At 41.0% G+C, this 16,500-nt stretch overlaps 2 protein-coding genes across 7 annotated transcripts in view; one reads left to right on the top strand and one right to left on the bottom strand.

Annotated features, from left to right (window-relative positions):
• The first annotated feature begins 515 nt into the window (after positions 1–515).
• On the top strand, positions 516–11,781 carry LOC123867163 (importin-13). 2 transcript variants are annotated; one of them, XM_045909068.1, is made up of 17 exons: positions 516–891; positions 1,589–1,756; positions 2,344–2,460; positions 2,743–2,855; positions 3,084–3,260; positions 3,445–3,631; positions 3,849–4,061; positions 4,216–4,392; positions 4,742–4,982; positions 5,248–5,438; positions 5,581–5,724; positions 5,960–6,103; positions 6,342–6,479; positions 7,783–8,017; positions 8,499–8,636; positions 9,326–9,518; positions 9,937–11,781. In XM_045909068.1, exons 1-17 carry the CDS (start codon positions 739–741, stop codon positions 10,055–10,057), a joined length of 2,850 nt encoding a protein of 949 aa, XP_045765024.1. In that variant the 5' UTR covers positions 516–738; the 3' UTR covers positions 10,058–11,781. The 2 variants fall into 2 exon arrangements, with proteins under 2 accessions (XP_045765024.1, XP_045765025.1); XM_045909069.1 differs by lacking the exon at positions 8,499–8,636 and having other exon boundaries at positions 517–891.
• Positions 11,782–12,637: 856 nt separating this feature from the next.
• LOC123867170 (E3 ubiquitin-protein ligase sina-like) overlaps positions 12,638–16,500 on the bottom strand; it is a 12,063-nt gene continuing 8,200 nt past the window's right edge. For all 5 annotated transcript variants that reach the window (XM_045909084.1, XM_045909085.1, XM_045909086.1 and 2 more), the window contains 4 exons: positions 15,495–15,662; positions 15,146–15,316; positions 14,817–15,020; positions 12,638–14,616 (listed from right to left, as the gene is read on the bottom strand). In XM_045909084.1, the coding sequence (XP_045765040.1) occupies positions 14,371–14,616; positions 14,817–15,020; positions 15,146–15,316; positions 15,495–15,662 (789 nt within the window). In that variant the 3' untranslated portion in view covers positions 12,638–14,370. The remainder of the gene's footprint in view (positions 14,617–14,816; positions 15,021–15,145; positions 15,317–15,494; positions 15,663–16,500) is intronic.

Below are 16,500 nucleotides of genomic sequence, written 5' to 3'. Positions count from 1 at the left end.
TAAATTTATTTTACGGCCCTGGATATCATTCCTAAGGCCCAAGCTGTCAGGTGTCAAGTCAAGTTATCAAAGAACGTTCACACCAGACTTATGATTTTGGATTTACCCTAATTTCTATACGATTGCCCTACAAATTACAGATTGATTGATTAAAACATATTTTGCCCAAATGGGATGAGAAAAAAATCTGTCCTATGGAACCCAAAATCAAGAGTGGACATCTTGTAAGATCTTCGAAAATGGAGTGATGATAAGGCTGCATCATCACTTGCTAGGAGGTCTGAACTCTGATTGCAGCTAAGTGCTAATCTATATATTTTAAAAACAAAAACACAACGCCCTAAGCCGTACCTAATATTAGACATTTCGCCCTAAAATAGGTGAAATTCCTAAAAGTGGAAACACTACTCTTTGGATCAAAGAGTATGGTCCATGTAGGTTTTATTTGGATGACATTAGAGCCGTAAAACCCATGTAAAATATGAATGACATTTACATTTGACAACTTACGAGTTGCGAGCATATTACTTACGAGCATAGGCCATAGAGTAAAGTAATCTCTATACTATTCACCTTATTATCTTCAATATTTATATTTATTTTATTATTTTAAATAAATCAAATTACAATTGTTTTAATTTAACAGTTTCTTACTAAGTTATTTGTACTGGCATAATCTACTATTTCGTTAATAATGAAATGAATTGAAGATAAGTGCTTTATAATATCACAACATAAATGGAGTATACAACTCAAAATTTGGAATATGCAGTGTCTGTATTTTATAATGGAGAACAGGAAGATCGAGCCAAGGCTCATGCCTGGCTCACAGTGGCTCAGCGTGTCCCGGAGGCTTGGAACTTTGTATGGGAGCTACTACAACCTACAAAGGTAATTTTTGGTTATACTTGCATCCAATAAATTCATTTTACATAGGATTTAATACATGTACACTTATACGAACATGTAGCTTACTTGTGGTAGAATATAGTATTCGCTTGAGTTAGTTAAGTAACATGGAACCAAGTTGGTAGTTCTGGAGGGTCCGTAACTGGCTTAGATCTTTTGCTTCAGAGAGAACTTTAAGCTGTTGGTCCTGATTATTTAATTAGCACATAATAATCATTTGTTGAAAACCTGTTTGATTAGGCAAGTATTATAATTATTAGGGAAGGATTTCGAAGCTCACCACTATTACAAAAAACTGACTACTGTCATTTATGGGAAAGAGTCTCAGCAATGAGCCAATGCATAATATGTCATACAGTGCATTGAATAGTTCATCAGCTAGTTTATGTCCTGTGTGATCTGTTTCATACAAAATAAAAGATACTTACCTGCTGAATACAGAATCCAGATTGCTGTGAGATGTTTAAGATGGAGTATTAGCATGTACATTCCATCAGTGATCTGCATATGGAAAGCATTTAGACAGGAGCCTATTAACTGCCAGATCATAATTTAAAAAAATTGCACTGAATTATTAAAAATATATTACAATTGGTGTATTTTTATGCCTTCATGACCTGCAAGTCACTCCATCCTGATAAATTGCCTGCAATATAAAATCATGTTATTTGATCTCTAGGGAACAGAAATACAATTTTATGCTGCAACAACATTGCACACCAAAATCCTCCGTTGTTGGAATGAAGTCCCTCCAGAGAGCTACACAGAACTCAAGGAGAAAATACTACAATCAGTGATAACTTATTCCAAAGGCCCAAAAATAGTAACCAATAGATTATGCATCAGTGTAAGTAAAGCTAACCATTATTAAAATTTAAAATTACACAAGCCACTTATCCATTTTTAAATTATTAAAAACAACTGTATCTATAAACTTTCAATTAAACATCAAACATGTACAGGTAACTCTGCATACACTTTTGGTTGTTGAACTTGAACTTTGAACTTTTTATATTATAATTATGATTTTTTGATTTTTCTAACAATGTAATGACATACCTATGTAAATGCAGTGGGTGATACTTATAAATAACATACTAGGTAATACCCATTCATGTACAATGGCTGGCTTCATCTAAGTGCGGAAAAGAAACCCAGGAAGAAAGAATATGCCCATGACTTTGTCTACTCTGTCTGATTTAAAACAAATCCTGTTTGAATTATTTGATTTTCCAGGTTAAAAGTAGCATAATATGCCCGTCCTCGAGTTGCAAGCTATCTCTGTACCGAATTTCATTAAAATCGAGTAAATGATCATGAAAATCTGGCAGGCAGACGGATAGACATGCTTTCACATTTATAATATTAAATATGGATTGATTTTCAATGTAATCACCCATTTCTGGCAGGCCAATATTTGTAATTTTTTTCTAGCTAGCAGCATTCATCCTGCAGCAAGGTTCTGCAGATCTGGCTGAAATACTGAGACCACTGGCATCAGCTGAAAATACTTCACTTTTACTTGAAGTACTGACTGTGATACCTGAAGAAGTAAGTAACAATTTATTAAATTAAGTAAGTTAATTATTTTATTTACTTCTCTTCTACATTGCTGGCAAATTGTAGCTGTTGCATAATGTAGCTTCGAAAGTCTTGTGGATCACTAAGATCATCATGTTGGAGGGCAAAAATGGATCACACAATAAAAAAAACCCCTTCACAAAAATATTGTTGTTTGTAAACATGTGAACAGTATAAAATTTAAGCATTTTGAAATTCGTCACTGGTACTACCATAATTACTTAAATAGAAACAAATTCCTTAATTTTTTAGTACAACAGTATGACCATGGGAACAGCTATGCGCGCCAGAAATCGTGTAGCATTGAACCAAGCATCTCGTATGGTTCTAGATGATATGTTGAGATACCTGCAAACAGTATATAAGTAAGTATTTATTATTTAAACATTGCTTAAAAGCCCAACAAAAAATGTGCTAAGGTATTTTGAAATTTGATTCGAAGTGTGAATATGTGTACACAACTCTCTGATAGGCACCACTCTTTATTTTTGTTACAACTTACAATATTGCTTTATCTATTTTGAAAATTTGCAAACATTAAAACCACCAGCAAATGTGTTGAAGAAAAGTTTATTTTAAACTTCATTCCATAGCGATTATAGCAGCTCACCACCAAGCGAGGAGACTGTCCACGCGTGGACGTGCGCAGCGACTTGTGCGGCGAGCTGGCTGACGTTGGGCGGAGAGGACTCCGTCGAGAGCGCTACCACACTGCCCGAGCGCGCGCCACTCTGTCGCGCGCTGCATACCGCCGTGCAGGTGCTCTGCACGTATGTTGCGTTTATTTTTGTTGTTTTAAATTAAATTTATAAAATATTTTGTTTAATATTACGGAATGTTTTAACATAATATACTACCAATAAGAAATCCTCGTTATTCTAATGACAAAAACGTTATTTGTTTTTCCTGTCTACCATTTAAGTATTTTAAAAGAATGACTGGTGTTGCACGTAGTTGGAACGAGGCAGTGAGCGACACGGCGCTGGAGGCGTGCGAGGCGTGCCTGTCGGCGGTGCGCGCGGCGGGCACGGCGGGCGGCGCGGCGCGCCACGCGCACGCCGCGCGCGCGCTGCTGGCCGACCTGGCTGCGCTCGGCGAGCCGCTGCTGGCTGCCAACAACCAGCCCAATTCGCTCAACGAGGTTAGTGTGTTTATAGCGTTGTTGGTGTACGCGGCGGGTAGGGGAAGTTAAGGCTCTTTACGCAGCCGCATTAGATTCAATTTTGTTTTCCGAAGTTGTGAAACGACATTCGGATCTAGTGCACAAATGGTAGTATGGCTACTTTGGATTAAAAATTCGCAGATTCGGTTCAGATGTAGTACGTAAAGAGCCTAAAATAAAAAATGTTTGTCATCAGGAGTTGGTGTCCGCGGTGATAACTTGCTGCGTGGCGGTGGGCGAGTGCCACGCGCGCGTGCTGGTGGAGGCGGCGGAGAGCGAGCCGCGCGCGCTGGACGGCGGCGCGCGGCGCCTGCTGCAGCTGCTGCTGAGCGCGCAGGCCGCGCCCGGCCACTACCCCATACACGAGACGCGGTCCAACCTCGTCTTTGGCCTGTGGTACACGCTGCAAGTGAGTTGCGATACTGAAGTATGAATTACGAGTACAGCGGAAGTCGCATATAATAAACTTAACTAAATAGTGATAAGCACCAGTTGCTGACAAAAATCAATATAAAATAGTCCAGTTCGAAAACTTTGTGTATAAAATGAATTTTCATTCACAGGATGAAATATTGAATATGTCAGACAGTACGCATAAAATCAATCCGGTGTGGCATGAGGTTTTCACGCAATTGTTGTTGGCGCTTGTAAAGAAGTCGGAAATGCCGCCAGAGTCCGCACTCTCGAGGGACGATCAGGAGCTCCTGCGATGTTACAGACAGGACATCGCCGATATTGTAGTAAGATGTACTATAACTCTTAATTCCATCCAATCATCCATCAGCCTGTATAGAATTAAAATCCTACAGCTACTGTCAAAACCAAACCACCATAGACAACTAAATAAGAAACATAATTTGGACCATTCTAGATATCTAAATATAAATATTGTAAAATTTTATATAGAAAAATCAGAAAATAATGCGTGAAATGAATCGCCCATTAATTTTATGACTGTCTTAGCCTTAGCTTACGTTCAGCATAATCTTAGCGCGATACGACTATAAATTCCGAATCTAAGTTTAAGCTTACGTACGCTCTATAGATCTCACCATAAGACAAAGCCATAAGCTCTTATATTGTTGATAGATGTACTGCTTCAGCATCCTGGGCGAGTCCTGCTGGTCGATAGTGGAGAGCGCGTTCACGGCAGCGGAAAGCGCTTTACAGCGAGAGGCGGCGCTGCACGTGTTCCTCGCGCTGGCGGACGCGGCGCCGCCGAACCGCGCGCCACCAGCGCTTGCAGCGCTCTTGCATCACGCGCTGGAACTCGCTGCCGACCCCGCCCGCCACGACACGAGAGTTTTACACACCGCACTTGATTGCCTCGGTGAGCTTCCTTGATTTGCTATCAGATTTGCTTTGCTACTTGCTTTGCTAGATCATCGTTAACTGGGAACTCCCTCTTCCACTTTGGAAGTTGAAACCCAGAGTATCATAATAGACAGTGGAAACAGCCGCCCAAATAATGGGTATAAAATTCTGCTGCCGAATATACGTCACCCATGACCCTGCATGTAACGTAATCATCGTCTTATGTTACGATCGAGTCTGGAAATTTATCGGAACTCTAGCTTGCCATTTTATTTGTTCAGGTGCATATGCAGCATGGCTGAGCTCGGTGCAAAGCCCTCAGACGGCAGCGCTGGGGAGGGAGTGCATGCGCGCGGCGGGCGCGGCGCTGCAGCGCTGCCCGGCGCCCGCTGCGCTCGCGCTGCGCAAACTGTGCGTGGACTGCACTGCGCCCGCCGCGGCGCTCGTCGCGGACATCGTGCAAGTCGCGCAGGTAAATCCTTCCGACGAATAACATAATCCAACCGATTTCTGCTGTTCGGGTTTTTTCAATCATCTCGCCCCTGTCACCCTGCGCGATTACTCTTTCTAAACGTATCTTAAATCTTTAAATACAAATGAAGGTCTATTTCCAGAACGTAAGCGGCACTGCGGACGCGTGGACACGACGGCAACTGCTGAGCGCGGCGGGCGCGGCGCTGGCGGCCAGCGAGCCCGCCGATGCGGCGCCACTGCTCGCCGGCCTCGCGCACCGCCTGCGGCACGACCTCACCGCGCAGGTGACCAACATTAACATATACGCTTTACAGCCCTGGTGGGCCTCTGCAAATTCTAATGGTCGGAAGCAGCTCCGTCAATCCACCGACCTCTTTATTCTTTTTCGCATTTTATCCGTACTTTCAAAATCGCACCTTTAAATGTCGCCGTATTACGGCCTATTCGGGACGATGTATTTCTTTAGCGTCTCATACCGCACTGCACTCCTTTATATTAAAATCTCGCCTGTGTAAACAGGTGCGTTCTGGCGGCAAGTGCGGTGCCGCAGAGTGCGTTTCACTGATGGGTGCGCTGAGTCTGCGGCCCGCGCTCGCCGCGGATCTGTTCCGGGCGCTGCTGCCCGCGCTAGGCCTCATGCCCACCAAGCCGGATCTCGTGCAGGTATGCATTCCGTTTGGCGGAGAGTGCGGCGCTGATGGGTGCTCTGACTTGTGGACTAGACCGTGTTTGTCGCTGACTCATTACTTTTTTATTACTTATGGCATGCATAACGACATCGCAATTTGTGTCACACTGTTTCGACTTGCGAAACTAACATCGCGGTATTACTATTTAGTAATACCGCGATGTTAGTTTCGCAAGGCGAGCAAGTAATAATAAAGATATTTCCTCTTTTCAGCCTATGTTTCAAATACTGAAAAACGCAGTGTCTGCGCTGATGGGCGAGTGCTCATTAATCGTAGATGACTTAGAAAAACTTATCGTAGCGGGATTCGAAACAGCGCCTTGCCCTGTTGGACTAGATGTCATCAAATTAGTAAGTTAGATAAATTAATATTTCACCTTTTTAAAAATCAATGGAATTTAAGTATTGAGTCAAAAATGCTCCTTTGTTTATTCCATTATTTCCAGTTAGAGCAGTCGACTTATGACTGGATTTTTCCTTCTCTAAACTATTAAAATAATCAATTAGGTTGTGGTCTGTTTGACGATGTATGCGGTCAACGAATTTTGTTTCTCCATAACGCCTCGGCCACATGTCAGCCCACATAAACAACGCAAACATGTTAAACATGGAATCGCGGCGTAACCTACACTTAGCGACAATGCTATTTGGCATAATTTCTACAGGGAATCCAGCTTATTTGCACGCTAAAATAAAATGGGTCAAAGAAAAAAGCAAATACAGTATAAGATCTGCGCCCCGAATCGCTATGGCAAGGCACAAAACTGCCGCATTCCGAGGCACTTTTAAACACGCAGCCTGCAAGATCTGGAATGATCTCCCGCCTCCAGCCCGTGTATTAAAAACCGCAATTTCTTTTAAAAAAATTATAAAAAAATATGTTTTAGAAAAACAAAAAGCGCTAGGTTAAGGTTCATTCCAAATCTTCCAGGCACTGCACTATACTTATACCTGCTACCAACACCAGTTTCCCATCATGCTAAGCTGCCTCTTTGTTCCATGAAGTCTCCAGTAAAGATAAAAAAATTTAAAAAATCGTATTCCTTGCTGAAGACATGTCGACCCTACTCATGTTTATATTTGTATAATATCTATATATGTATGTATATACAATACATTATAAAATATATATAATATCTTTTCTACCCTACTAATAATTCTTTTTTTTTTTAGTTGCTTTTTATTTCTGTTATTTAATCTAATATGCAGATGCACTGTTTCGTTGTCAGGTCGTGACACCAGGGCTCTGTCTGAAAATCAGCGCTGCAGTAGTCAAATACTGCAGCATCTTGCTGAGGCAAAGCCCTTTTAGCTCACAGACACAACAATAGTTATAGTATTTTCTAGTTTTAAGTTTAATTAATATTTAAGTTTAATTGTATCTTTATTTTTATTCTTGTTTTTTTGTGATTTTGTAATTGAGCTAAATAAACTTTTATTTATTTATTTTATTATGGAAATAATGTACCTCGTCGGCCGTGTGAGATTAACCACTACAGAGAATTTCCATAATAAGTATTTGTTAGTCACGTACAACATCACTCTGGACGCGGCCGACGGCGTTTTAAACAGATCAATATGTTAAATATTATTTGGCTATTAAAACTCAACTCTAAAACAGAACAACCAATAAATGTCATGTTTGTTCCATCAGGTGACAGTGTTCGTTGGTGGAGAATGGGACGGCGCGTCGCGCGTGGTGCGGACGGGCATCATGGCGAGCGCGCGCGCCGTGTCCCCCGCGCCCGCCCCCGCGCACGGCCCCGCGCCCGCCTGCCCCCTGCCGGACCTGGCTGAAGCGTTGTTTGCGCTCCTCATAGCGCTCACTAAGAAACAACCCGTCGCTATTGATTGGATCGAGGACTTGCTTCCAGATTTAGTGGACTTGGGTGAGTGTATTTAATTTTCTTGTTCTTCGCGCTCAGTCTACGTGATCCATGTTTCATGCCGCGCCTGCCTTATGTGCCACAACCTAACTGAAGCACTGTTTATACTTTTCATAGCGCTCTTAAGAAACGACTTATCGCTATTGATTAGATCGAGGACTTGCTTCCAGATTTGGTTGATTTGGGTAAGTTTGTATTTATTTTCATGCAGTCGTGGCAGATTCTCAGACTTCAGTCTCCCGTGATCCATGTTCCAAGCGGCGCCTGCCTTGTGCCGAGTCTTAGCCAAGTTTATGAGATACCATAGTTACAAAATCGAATAGAAAATGTGTCTATCGAGTTTATTTTTATTAAAATTGTAAAACTTATTAAAGATTAATGGGAAGGAGTCACGACTCTCAGCAATGAGAAATGCGTTGTAGCTCATGTTGTAATTGTTCGTCAAAGATTTAGACGGACGGTGACGGTAGTGTGGGTATTGCAGCGTGCGCGTGCGTGCGGCTGTGGGAGGCCGGCGCGGCGGGCGCGGCGTGCGGCTGGCTGGCCGCGCTGGCGCAGCGCCGCGCGCCCGCGCTGCACGCGCGCGCGCCCGCGCTCACGCACACCGCGCTACGGTGCATAGGTATGCATCTAGCAATTTTAGGGTTCCGTACCTCATAAGGAAAAAAGGAATTCTCCATCTAAGGAAAGGAGGATTCCCAGACCTGGGCGCGTTTGGAACCCTCGTAGCTTTAGTTTTAAGTTTACGTGATTCATTATCACCATTATCTTACAAATTCAACAATTACCGAAGGGGTAAAATAGGAGTTTGGTGTAGTCCACGCGAACGAAGTTGCGAGCTAAGCGAGTAGAGTATTAAATACAGAGACTAGTCTATATTACACTAGTCTATATTAGACTAGTCTATATTTTATTGAATAAATCATTCATTCATTCAAATACAATTTTTAGTGTATTCATCCAATAACGATCAAATAAACACGCGTTTTAGAAAAGAGCAAGTGCAGAATCACCGTTAATGAAATAGTATTAAAAATACCCAAAAAACAGTAGTAAACAAAAAAATTTGTAGTAGTTACTATGAGATTGAATGAATTCAATCAATTGGTTGCGTCTCGAAGTCTATGTCAACACAGTGCCGGCTAGAGCATATGCACAGATAAAGCGAATTAGGAGAGTTAATCCCGTTTATTAATATAAGTAATAACCTACTTACTACCCTCGTTTCACAATTTACTATTATTTCATAGCAATTTAGCGCGTGACTGGGATCTACTCGATTTGCCGAGGGTTTTCTTATAATTTGTGTAGGAGGAGCAACGCCTCGAAACCAGATGGAGCCATTGGCGGAGCTACTGCTGGCCCTGAACCGCGCGCAGTGGCCGGGCGCCGAGGGCAGCGCGGAGCTCGGCGCCTGGCTGCGCGTGGCGCTGGCGCACGCGGGCTTCCCGTCCGCGCACGCAACCGACGCGCACAAACAGAAGTTCATTGCAGCTGTGCTCAGGTAAACACTAGGGCAGTGCAACCCAATCCAATCCAATATATATCTATATATAGATTCAGGGAATAGATTAACTAATATGGCGTAAGATTTGTTTTTAATTTAACAAAATTACTAGAGAGACTCGAATAATCAGCCTTTAAGTTTGGTTTCGAAATAATTAATATTATTTTTACTCCTACTTCGTAAACTTTTTAGAAATCGAACAAAATTAAGTATAGAAAATATTGCAAAGAAAACCGCACTAGTGCGGTTATAATTTTCAAGCCATGTTTACTAACATTGTAAATGCATTTTTCGAGCAACTGTATTGAAAATTTAGAAACGTTTGTATGTTGGATACACTAAAAAGCGTAAAATCGTATTTATTCATTGAGTTGAATATACTTAAAAAACTATTGTATTTAAACTTTTTTCACAGGGAAAAGAGCAGTAAGAGGCGGTTACTTGAAACAGTACAAGAGTTCTCCTTGCTCTGCCGCGGCCTGATCGGAACAGAGTACGCGCGGCAGTCGCTGGCTTCCAAACAAATGGTGGCCTGAACTATATTACAGTATACAATATACATGCATACACTGAATATTTTGATCTTGCCCTTTCTCATTACAACGAAAATCAGTTTTTAACTTCAACGCAACCAGAAATGTACCGGACCGTACATTTTTTAGACCCTATTTTAAAGAGTTTATATTATGAGCGTAAAGTATGGAAAAGTCGAATGATCTGAGGCAGTTTTCAAGTGAAAAAAGAATGTCACAACCCGGGTAACATTTATTTGTTATAGATACAAATCGAATCACGACTAATGATTTAAGCTTATTTCTTAGGGACATAATCACACTGCAGTTCCGTCGTGACTACGATCTTGCGACTGGGTTGAAATATCGATAATTTTAAATCATATTAACCCGTACGTACGTACGGGTTAATATGATTTACGCACCCGCTATTTGCACTATATTCTTATGTCGAATCACGATGTTTGCGCATAGTTACTTAACACAAAATAATTTTAGAAAAATTGTGCTGTGCGAAGGCAAGACTTTGAATTTTTCCAAATCGCTTGGTTACGTCAAATTTCAAAACAGATTTTTTTCTGACTTGTGTGTCTAACTTGGTTTTGAATCCTAAACATGACTGTGTTAGTAATGTTTTAAATTAGTTCAAAACTTAATTTATTATAACCTTAACTTAATTTATAAACTTAGTGTCTATAAAATTTTATTGTGTGTTATTAATCAGCTAAGTGGAAAGGAAATCTAATTTTTTTTAGATCTAATTATGTCTTTTCCATAAAAACAATACAAACACTTGTGAGCATTGTTTTCATAGGTAGATGAACTGAGAAGTAGAAATCCTTTTTATCTGATATTGTAAAGCGGCTTTTATAGGTGACATACATGGCAGCCCAATCGTGAAACCTAAATTAAAATCAAATTATTATTAATTTTTAAGTGTAGAAAAGATCAGTTATTATTTATGATATTTATGTACAAATTACAAAAGTATTTAAACTATATTTATACATAAATTACTATGTACTTGTATCATGACGTATTTTGTAATTTTTTTCATACATCAGTATTCTTACTGCATACTACCGACGACCTTCGATCTATAAGTTTCTGATATTTTGACCTGGGTCTGTTAAATAGATGATTGCTTTTGTCAATAGATAGATCGACCCTACGAGGTCTAGCATAAATCTCCCCTAAAATCCTAAAGTAAAAACTTTAACCACCTGTCAAGAAACTGGACCTTAGTTTTAGTCAATCACGTTGCAACTAGGAAATAGAGCTGTGCTTTAGTAATTATGGCTAGGCCACTTTATCATCCTTCGAATTATTCAGATCATCTTGTTAGGAACTATCGATTAATTGTACTAATTGGTGTAATTAGAGTAAATCCATTCATTTTACAAAAACGTCTGATGATAAATAAATAATGAATTAGTGAGATATCATCATGATCAACTAATAGATAGCCACAGAGCACGGCACGGGTCTCCTCTCAGAATGAGAAGGGGTTTGCTTTTAGTCTACCACGCTGGCCAAGTGCCGATTGGCAGATCTATTATTTATTGAATTAGTGCCTACGTTATTTGGAATTATGAATAGTAAAATATAATAATTATATGTAATTTGTAGATAGTAGGAATTAAGCCTATTTTTATGTAAAGTAACGAATAAGTTTGGTAGGAAATCGTCATTTCATTTGTATATTATAACATGACATGTTGTAAAAATAAGAAAATAAAAAAAATTGAAATCAGTAGATAACTTAATTTTATTCCCTTCGTTATCCGTCAGTATAGTAATGACATTGGATTTTTTTCATCCGTGTACCTACTATGAACCAACGATCCAGTTGTAAACTGGATAGTATTTATTTTCCATGTTACCACTGACTAATTTTCAAAAAGTCATTTTATTATTAAAAAATAATTATTTATTGAAATTGTAAAGAAAACCAAGGGCACCGACAGCCCAAACTAACAACAAGTTGAAGCTACAGGGGACAGGCCATGTTTGCTGTAGGTGCGATGGCCGGTGGAGCCGGGGAAGTTCTGGAGCAGAACAAGAAATCGTAGCGGGGCGACCTCCAACAAGATGGACTGACGATATAAAGAGGGTGGTGGGAAATGGCTAGATGAAGAAGGGTGTGGTGGCGCTCTTTGAGAAGGGCAAATGTTTAGCAATGTACGTCCGCGGGTATATACATCGATGCCGCAGGGTGAGATAATGTCATCAGGGTGGCGGGGGACAACAAAATAAAAATAAATCACGCCTATACGTCTAGCGCACAACGTCTACCCTTTAAGGCCGGCGCACATATGGCGGAGCGCAGCGCAGGGCATTTTTCACAGTCAAAGTATTATCGACATTGTCCTCATTGAAATAATATCTAAAATCAATTGTGCATCCGTGCGGATACTCGCGCAGTCCCGCGCGTGCTCGCGCATCTGGTAGAAATTTGCGTAATGTGTCACGCGATTAGAAAACTTCGCGGGCATGCTCTGCGCTGCGCTCCGCCATATGTGCGTCGGCTCTTAGAGTGCTTGTTCCAATTAAACAAAACAACTGAATTTATATATTTTCTTCTACATAAATAAAACAACTGAATGTACATAATTCAAAGATATAATTGAAGAGTATAGACATCCACACAGTACAAGGGTTATAATTAGCTTATTATTAAAAGTTTGGTTGAATAACTAAATAACGAACTTAAATTTTTAGAACAATTATCTGATCTGGCTTTTATACGAAAGTCAACCCCTACATTTGACATGTGCATGGGTCCAGCCCTTAGATGATCCTTCGTGAATCAACCTTTTTAACTCAGAAAACAGGAAATGTTTTTAGTATGTACCAAAACAACAAATAGAGCTTACCAATATTATCAATTTTAAGAAATATTATTAATAATAATTATCCTACATTCTCTTTATAAAAATACAGTCTTGTTTTCACTCCTAAATATATTCTATTTTACTATATGAAACTAAATAATCTATGGATTTAATGAGAAAAAAAGGAATGGAAAAAAATACTTATTAATATTTTCTTTCGAGCTAATATTGCACTTTTTGTTATATATGTTACCGGAAATGTATGTAATCCGTCATTGTATACAATTCCTAGGAAATGTATGTAATTCCTAAAATCGCACGGAAATGTGCAAAATAAATTATATTAGACACATTTCCTAGGAAATCTATACATTGTCTAAATAGCAGTCGGAAATGTAAATATTTGAGATATCAATGGGTATGCGGGGATAGCGGGGCGGGGGAAGGGTATTGTTTTGTCTGTTCAGTTAGGTTAGGTTTTTTTTAATTCTTTTTTACCGATTTAATTTTAATTCCAAAATTTTAAAATTTTACAACCAATGATAATTTTTGCCAAGAGGCGGCTTCTTCCCCTGACTCGAGTCAGAGACATTGTTTACTTTTATTACTGTGCGAATATACTATTACTGTTTTAAAAGGAACAGAGCAGTTTAATTTGGACCCATGTTAACCGTGGTATTCTATAATACTGGACAATATTGGGTTCTTGTTACCCTGCTCTGTTCCTCTTTATTGCTATTCCTTCTAAGTTCTACTTTACAGAAAAATAGCAGGAATAAGCTTCGTTTTTCGTCGCACTCTAGAATAGCGGGGACGGAGTCCCTACACAGTACCACCCTTATCTGTTGGTGGAGGTCCTCTCGGATTCGGCTGTGCTGTGAACAGTCGATGAGCAAATGCACAGTATTGACTCATCGACCGCTTCGTCACAGACAGCCAGGACGGTCTTTAGGACCCCTTTATTAGGTTAGGTTAGGTTGGGTTAGATTTTTATACATTTCCTAATACGATATTGGAATTATATACAATTCCTAGGAATTGTGCTCATTTGCTAGGAAATTTATGTATTAAATAGTTTTTGAAACAATATTTTATACATTTCCTAAATAGCTTCGGAATTATATAAATTTCCTAGGATTTGTATACAATTCCTAGATTTCATACATTTATGGTAACATATACAAATAGAATATAATTAAGAAACGAAACAATATACAAAATTAAAAATAAACAAAAACCTATGACATATTTACACGAAGTTAATAAATGCTAATTCAGTCGGGCGTCGTCGAGAGTGGGTTGGTGGAGCACTTGACGACTCGGCCCTCGCTAACGTAGACATGCACCCTAATCAAGAAATCCAGGTCCCCTTGCGGCTCGCACTTGCTGGTTTACACGAAGCTTATAAATGTTACTTCAGTCTGACGACGGAGGCGCCGTCGAGAGCGGGTAGGTGGAGCACTTGACGACCCGACCCTCGCTCACGTAGACGACACACCCCAATCAGGAGTCCAGGTCGGGGCGGTCGGCGGGCGCGGACGGCTCGCGCGCGCTGATGGCGACGCTGAAGTCGAGGAACTTGTCGGGCTCGCAGTGGCGGTTCTTGTAGCGTAGGAAGTTGAGCGCCTGGTCCAGTGATAGGTGGAAGCAGTCCTGGCGGCTCACGTTGAGCGACACGCTCTCCAGGTCGCTGTGCGTCTCGCGCGTGTACACCAGCTTGCGCTCGCTGTGCAGCCCCACCACCGACACCTACAAACAGAATGGAGAACAAATAGTGTGTAAAATGTTACATTAAAAAAACATCCAGGCTCTACAGATTTTAAGTAGATTTTTTTTATTATTTCTGGTTACTAGTGAGTTAATCTTTGAAAATAGTATTGAATCGACCATTGACGTCCAGTCGACTGGGGGTGACCGGGTGAACCCGGCCTGGTATAATGATGTAGTACCTCGTAGGTGAAGCCGTTGGCTTTGCACTTGGGCCCGATGTAGGCCACGTGCACCAGGACGCCCCACGTGCGCACGTTGACGTCCACGCGCAGGTGGAACAGGTCGCACCCCGCCGCCACCAGCCAGTCGTCGTGCTGGTCCACGTTCACCTTCATCGAGAACTCGTGCCTGAAGCCCACCTTCAGCATCGCCTGGTGAGCCGTCTGTCACCAAAATATTCTTATTTTTATTTATGTAATCACCGTTGAGAATTCATGAAATATCAGCTGCTACCTCATTCAGAAGAGCCGGGCACGGGTAGCGCATCTCGGCACTGACGGTCGCGTACCTGGAAGTGGTGCACCAGGGCGCCGAGCGGCAGCGGCTCGCGCTTGGCGCAGGCCGCGGTGGGGCAGCGATAGCGGCGGCTCGCGCAGTTGGCCTCGTGCGAGCCGCGCTGTCGCAGCTGCGTCTCGCGCCCGCAGCCGTGGCGGCAAGGGTAGCGCAGCATCTCGGCCACCTAGTATTCACTTTTTACATTGGACATTTGAAAAAGTTAAGTAACAGTGTAAATAGATATACTATTATTGTATATTAAATTGATGGTTTGGTTGAATCAGCACTCGGCACGCACCTCTAGGCGGCGTGCTCGGCGCGAAGGAGCGCCTTCGGGATAGTTGCGGTACATGAGTACTCACCCCCTCCATGGCGCGGTTGCGCACGGAGCTGAAGGTGGTGCGGCAGACGGGGCAGGCGGACAGGCGCGCCCGGCAGCGCACGCACACCAGGTGGCCGCGCCGGCACTGCGACATGGGCGGCTCCATCCACTCCAGGCACACGGGGCACTCCAGCAGCTGCAGCAGGCTCTGCCGACAGTATACGCGTGCTTCAACACGAGCGGCAAGAACTGTGTCATATGAGTCGTTTCTGCCACTCGCCGTGTCGCGCTCAACTACTGCTCATAGCTAGCAACTGACACCTGATTTTATATAAAATATGGATTAAGTTGATGTAAGTGCCAATTAAAATAATAACGGCAATATGGACAACAATACATTTTCACTATAAACTAAGACAGGGTGGAATTTTGTAATGCCACCTGAAGGGAAAGTACTCTTAATACTGTAGATAGAAAATTTTACTTAAAGAAAACATTCCTTCATTTTTGAATAGAAAGAAAACTGCATTCAAAGATTTTCGAAAATTCGCTTGCCACACCCGCGGGAATCGAACCGACTAAAATCTGTAAAAATTATAACCTGTACTTTTATTGCATAGATCGTTAGGATCAATTAATTATAAGGATCAAATCTCTCCAGGAAACTTGATAAATTAAATGAAAGGAAAACCATGAAATCTGGACTTATAAATAAAATGAGTTAAGTTAAAGCTCTAAACTCAAAGATGCATTTGTTTACTTATGTTAGTAATTAATAATTTTATTATTGACGTCATTTATCCATTAAAATGACGAATTACTATTTCGACAAGACAATTGCAATTTGCATGTGTTTGTAATGCAGACTCCTTTCTTAGATACATAAGTAACCAGATGGATCTTTGAGTTAAAGAGCTTTAACTGGACTCATTGAATTTATAAGCCCAAGTTTATTTTTTTTCCATTCATTTAATTTATCAAGTTTCTTAGAGAGATTTGATTCTTATAATTATTATTGATCCTAACGATCTATGCAATAAAAGTAC

Source organism: Maniola jurtina, chromosome 7, assembly GCF_905333055.1.
Source record: "Maniola jurtina chromosome 7, ilManJurt1.1, whole genome shotgun sequence".
Lineage (NCBI taxonomy): Eukaryota > Metazoa > Arthropoda > Insecta > Lepidoptera > Nymphalidae > Maniola > Maniola jurtina.
This window is presented reverse-complemented; position numbering and strand designations above follow the sequence as displayed.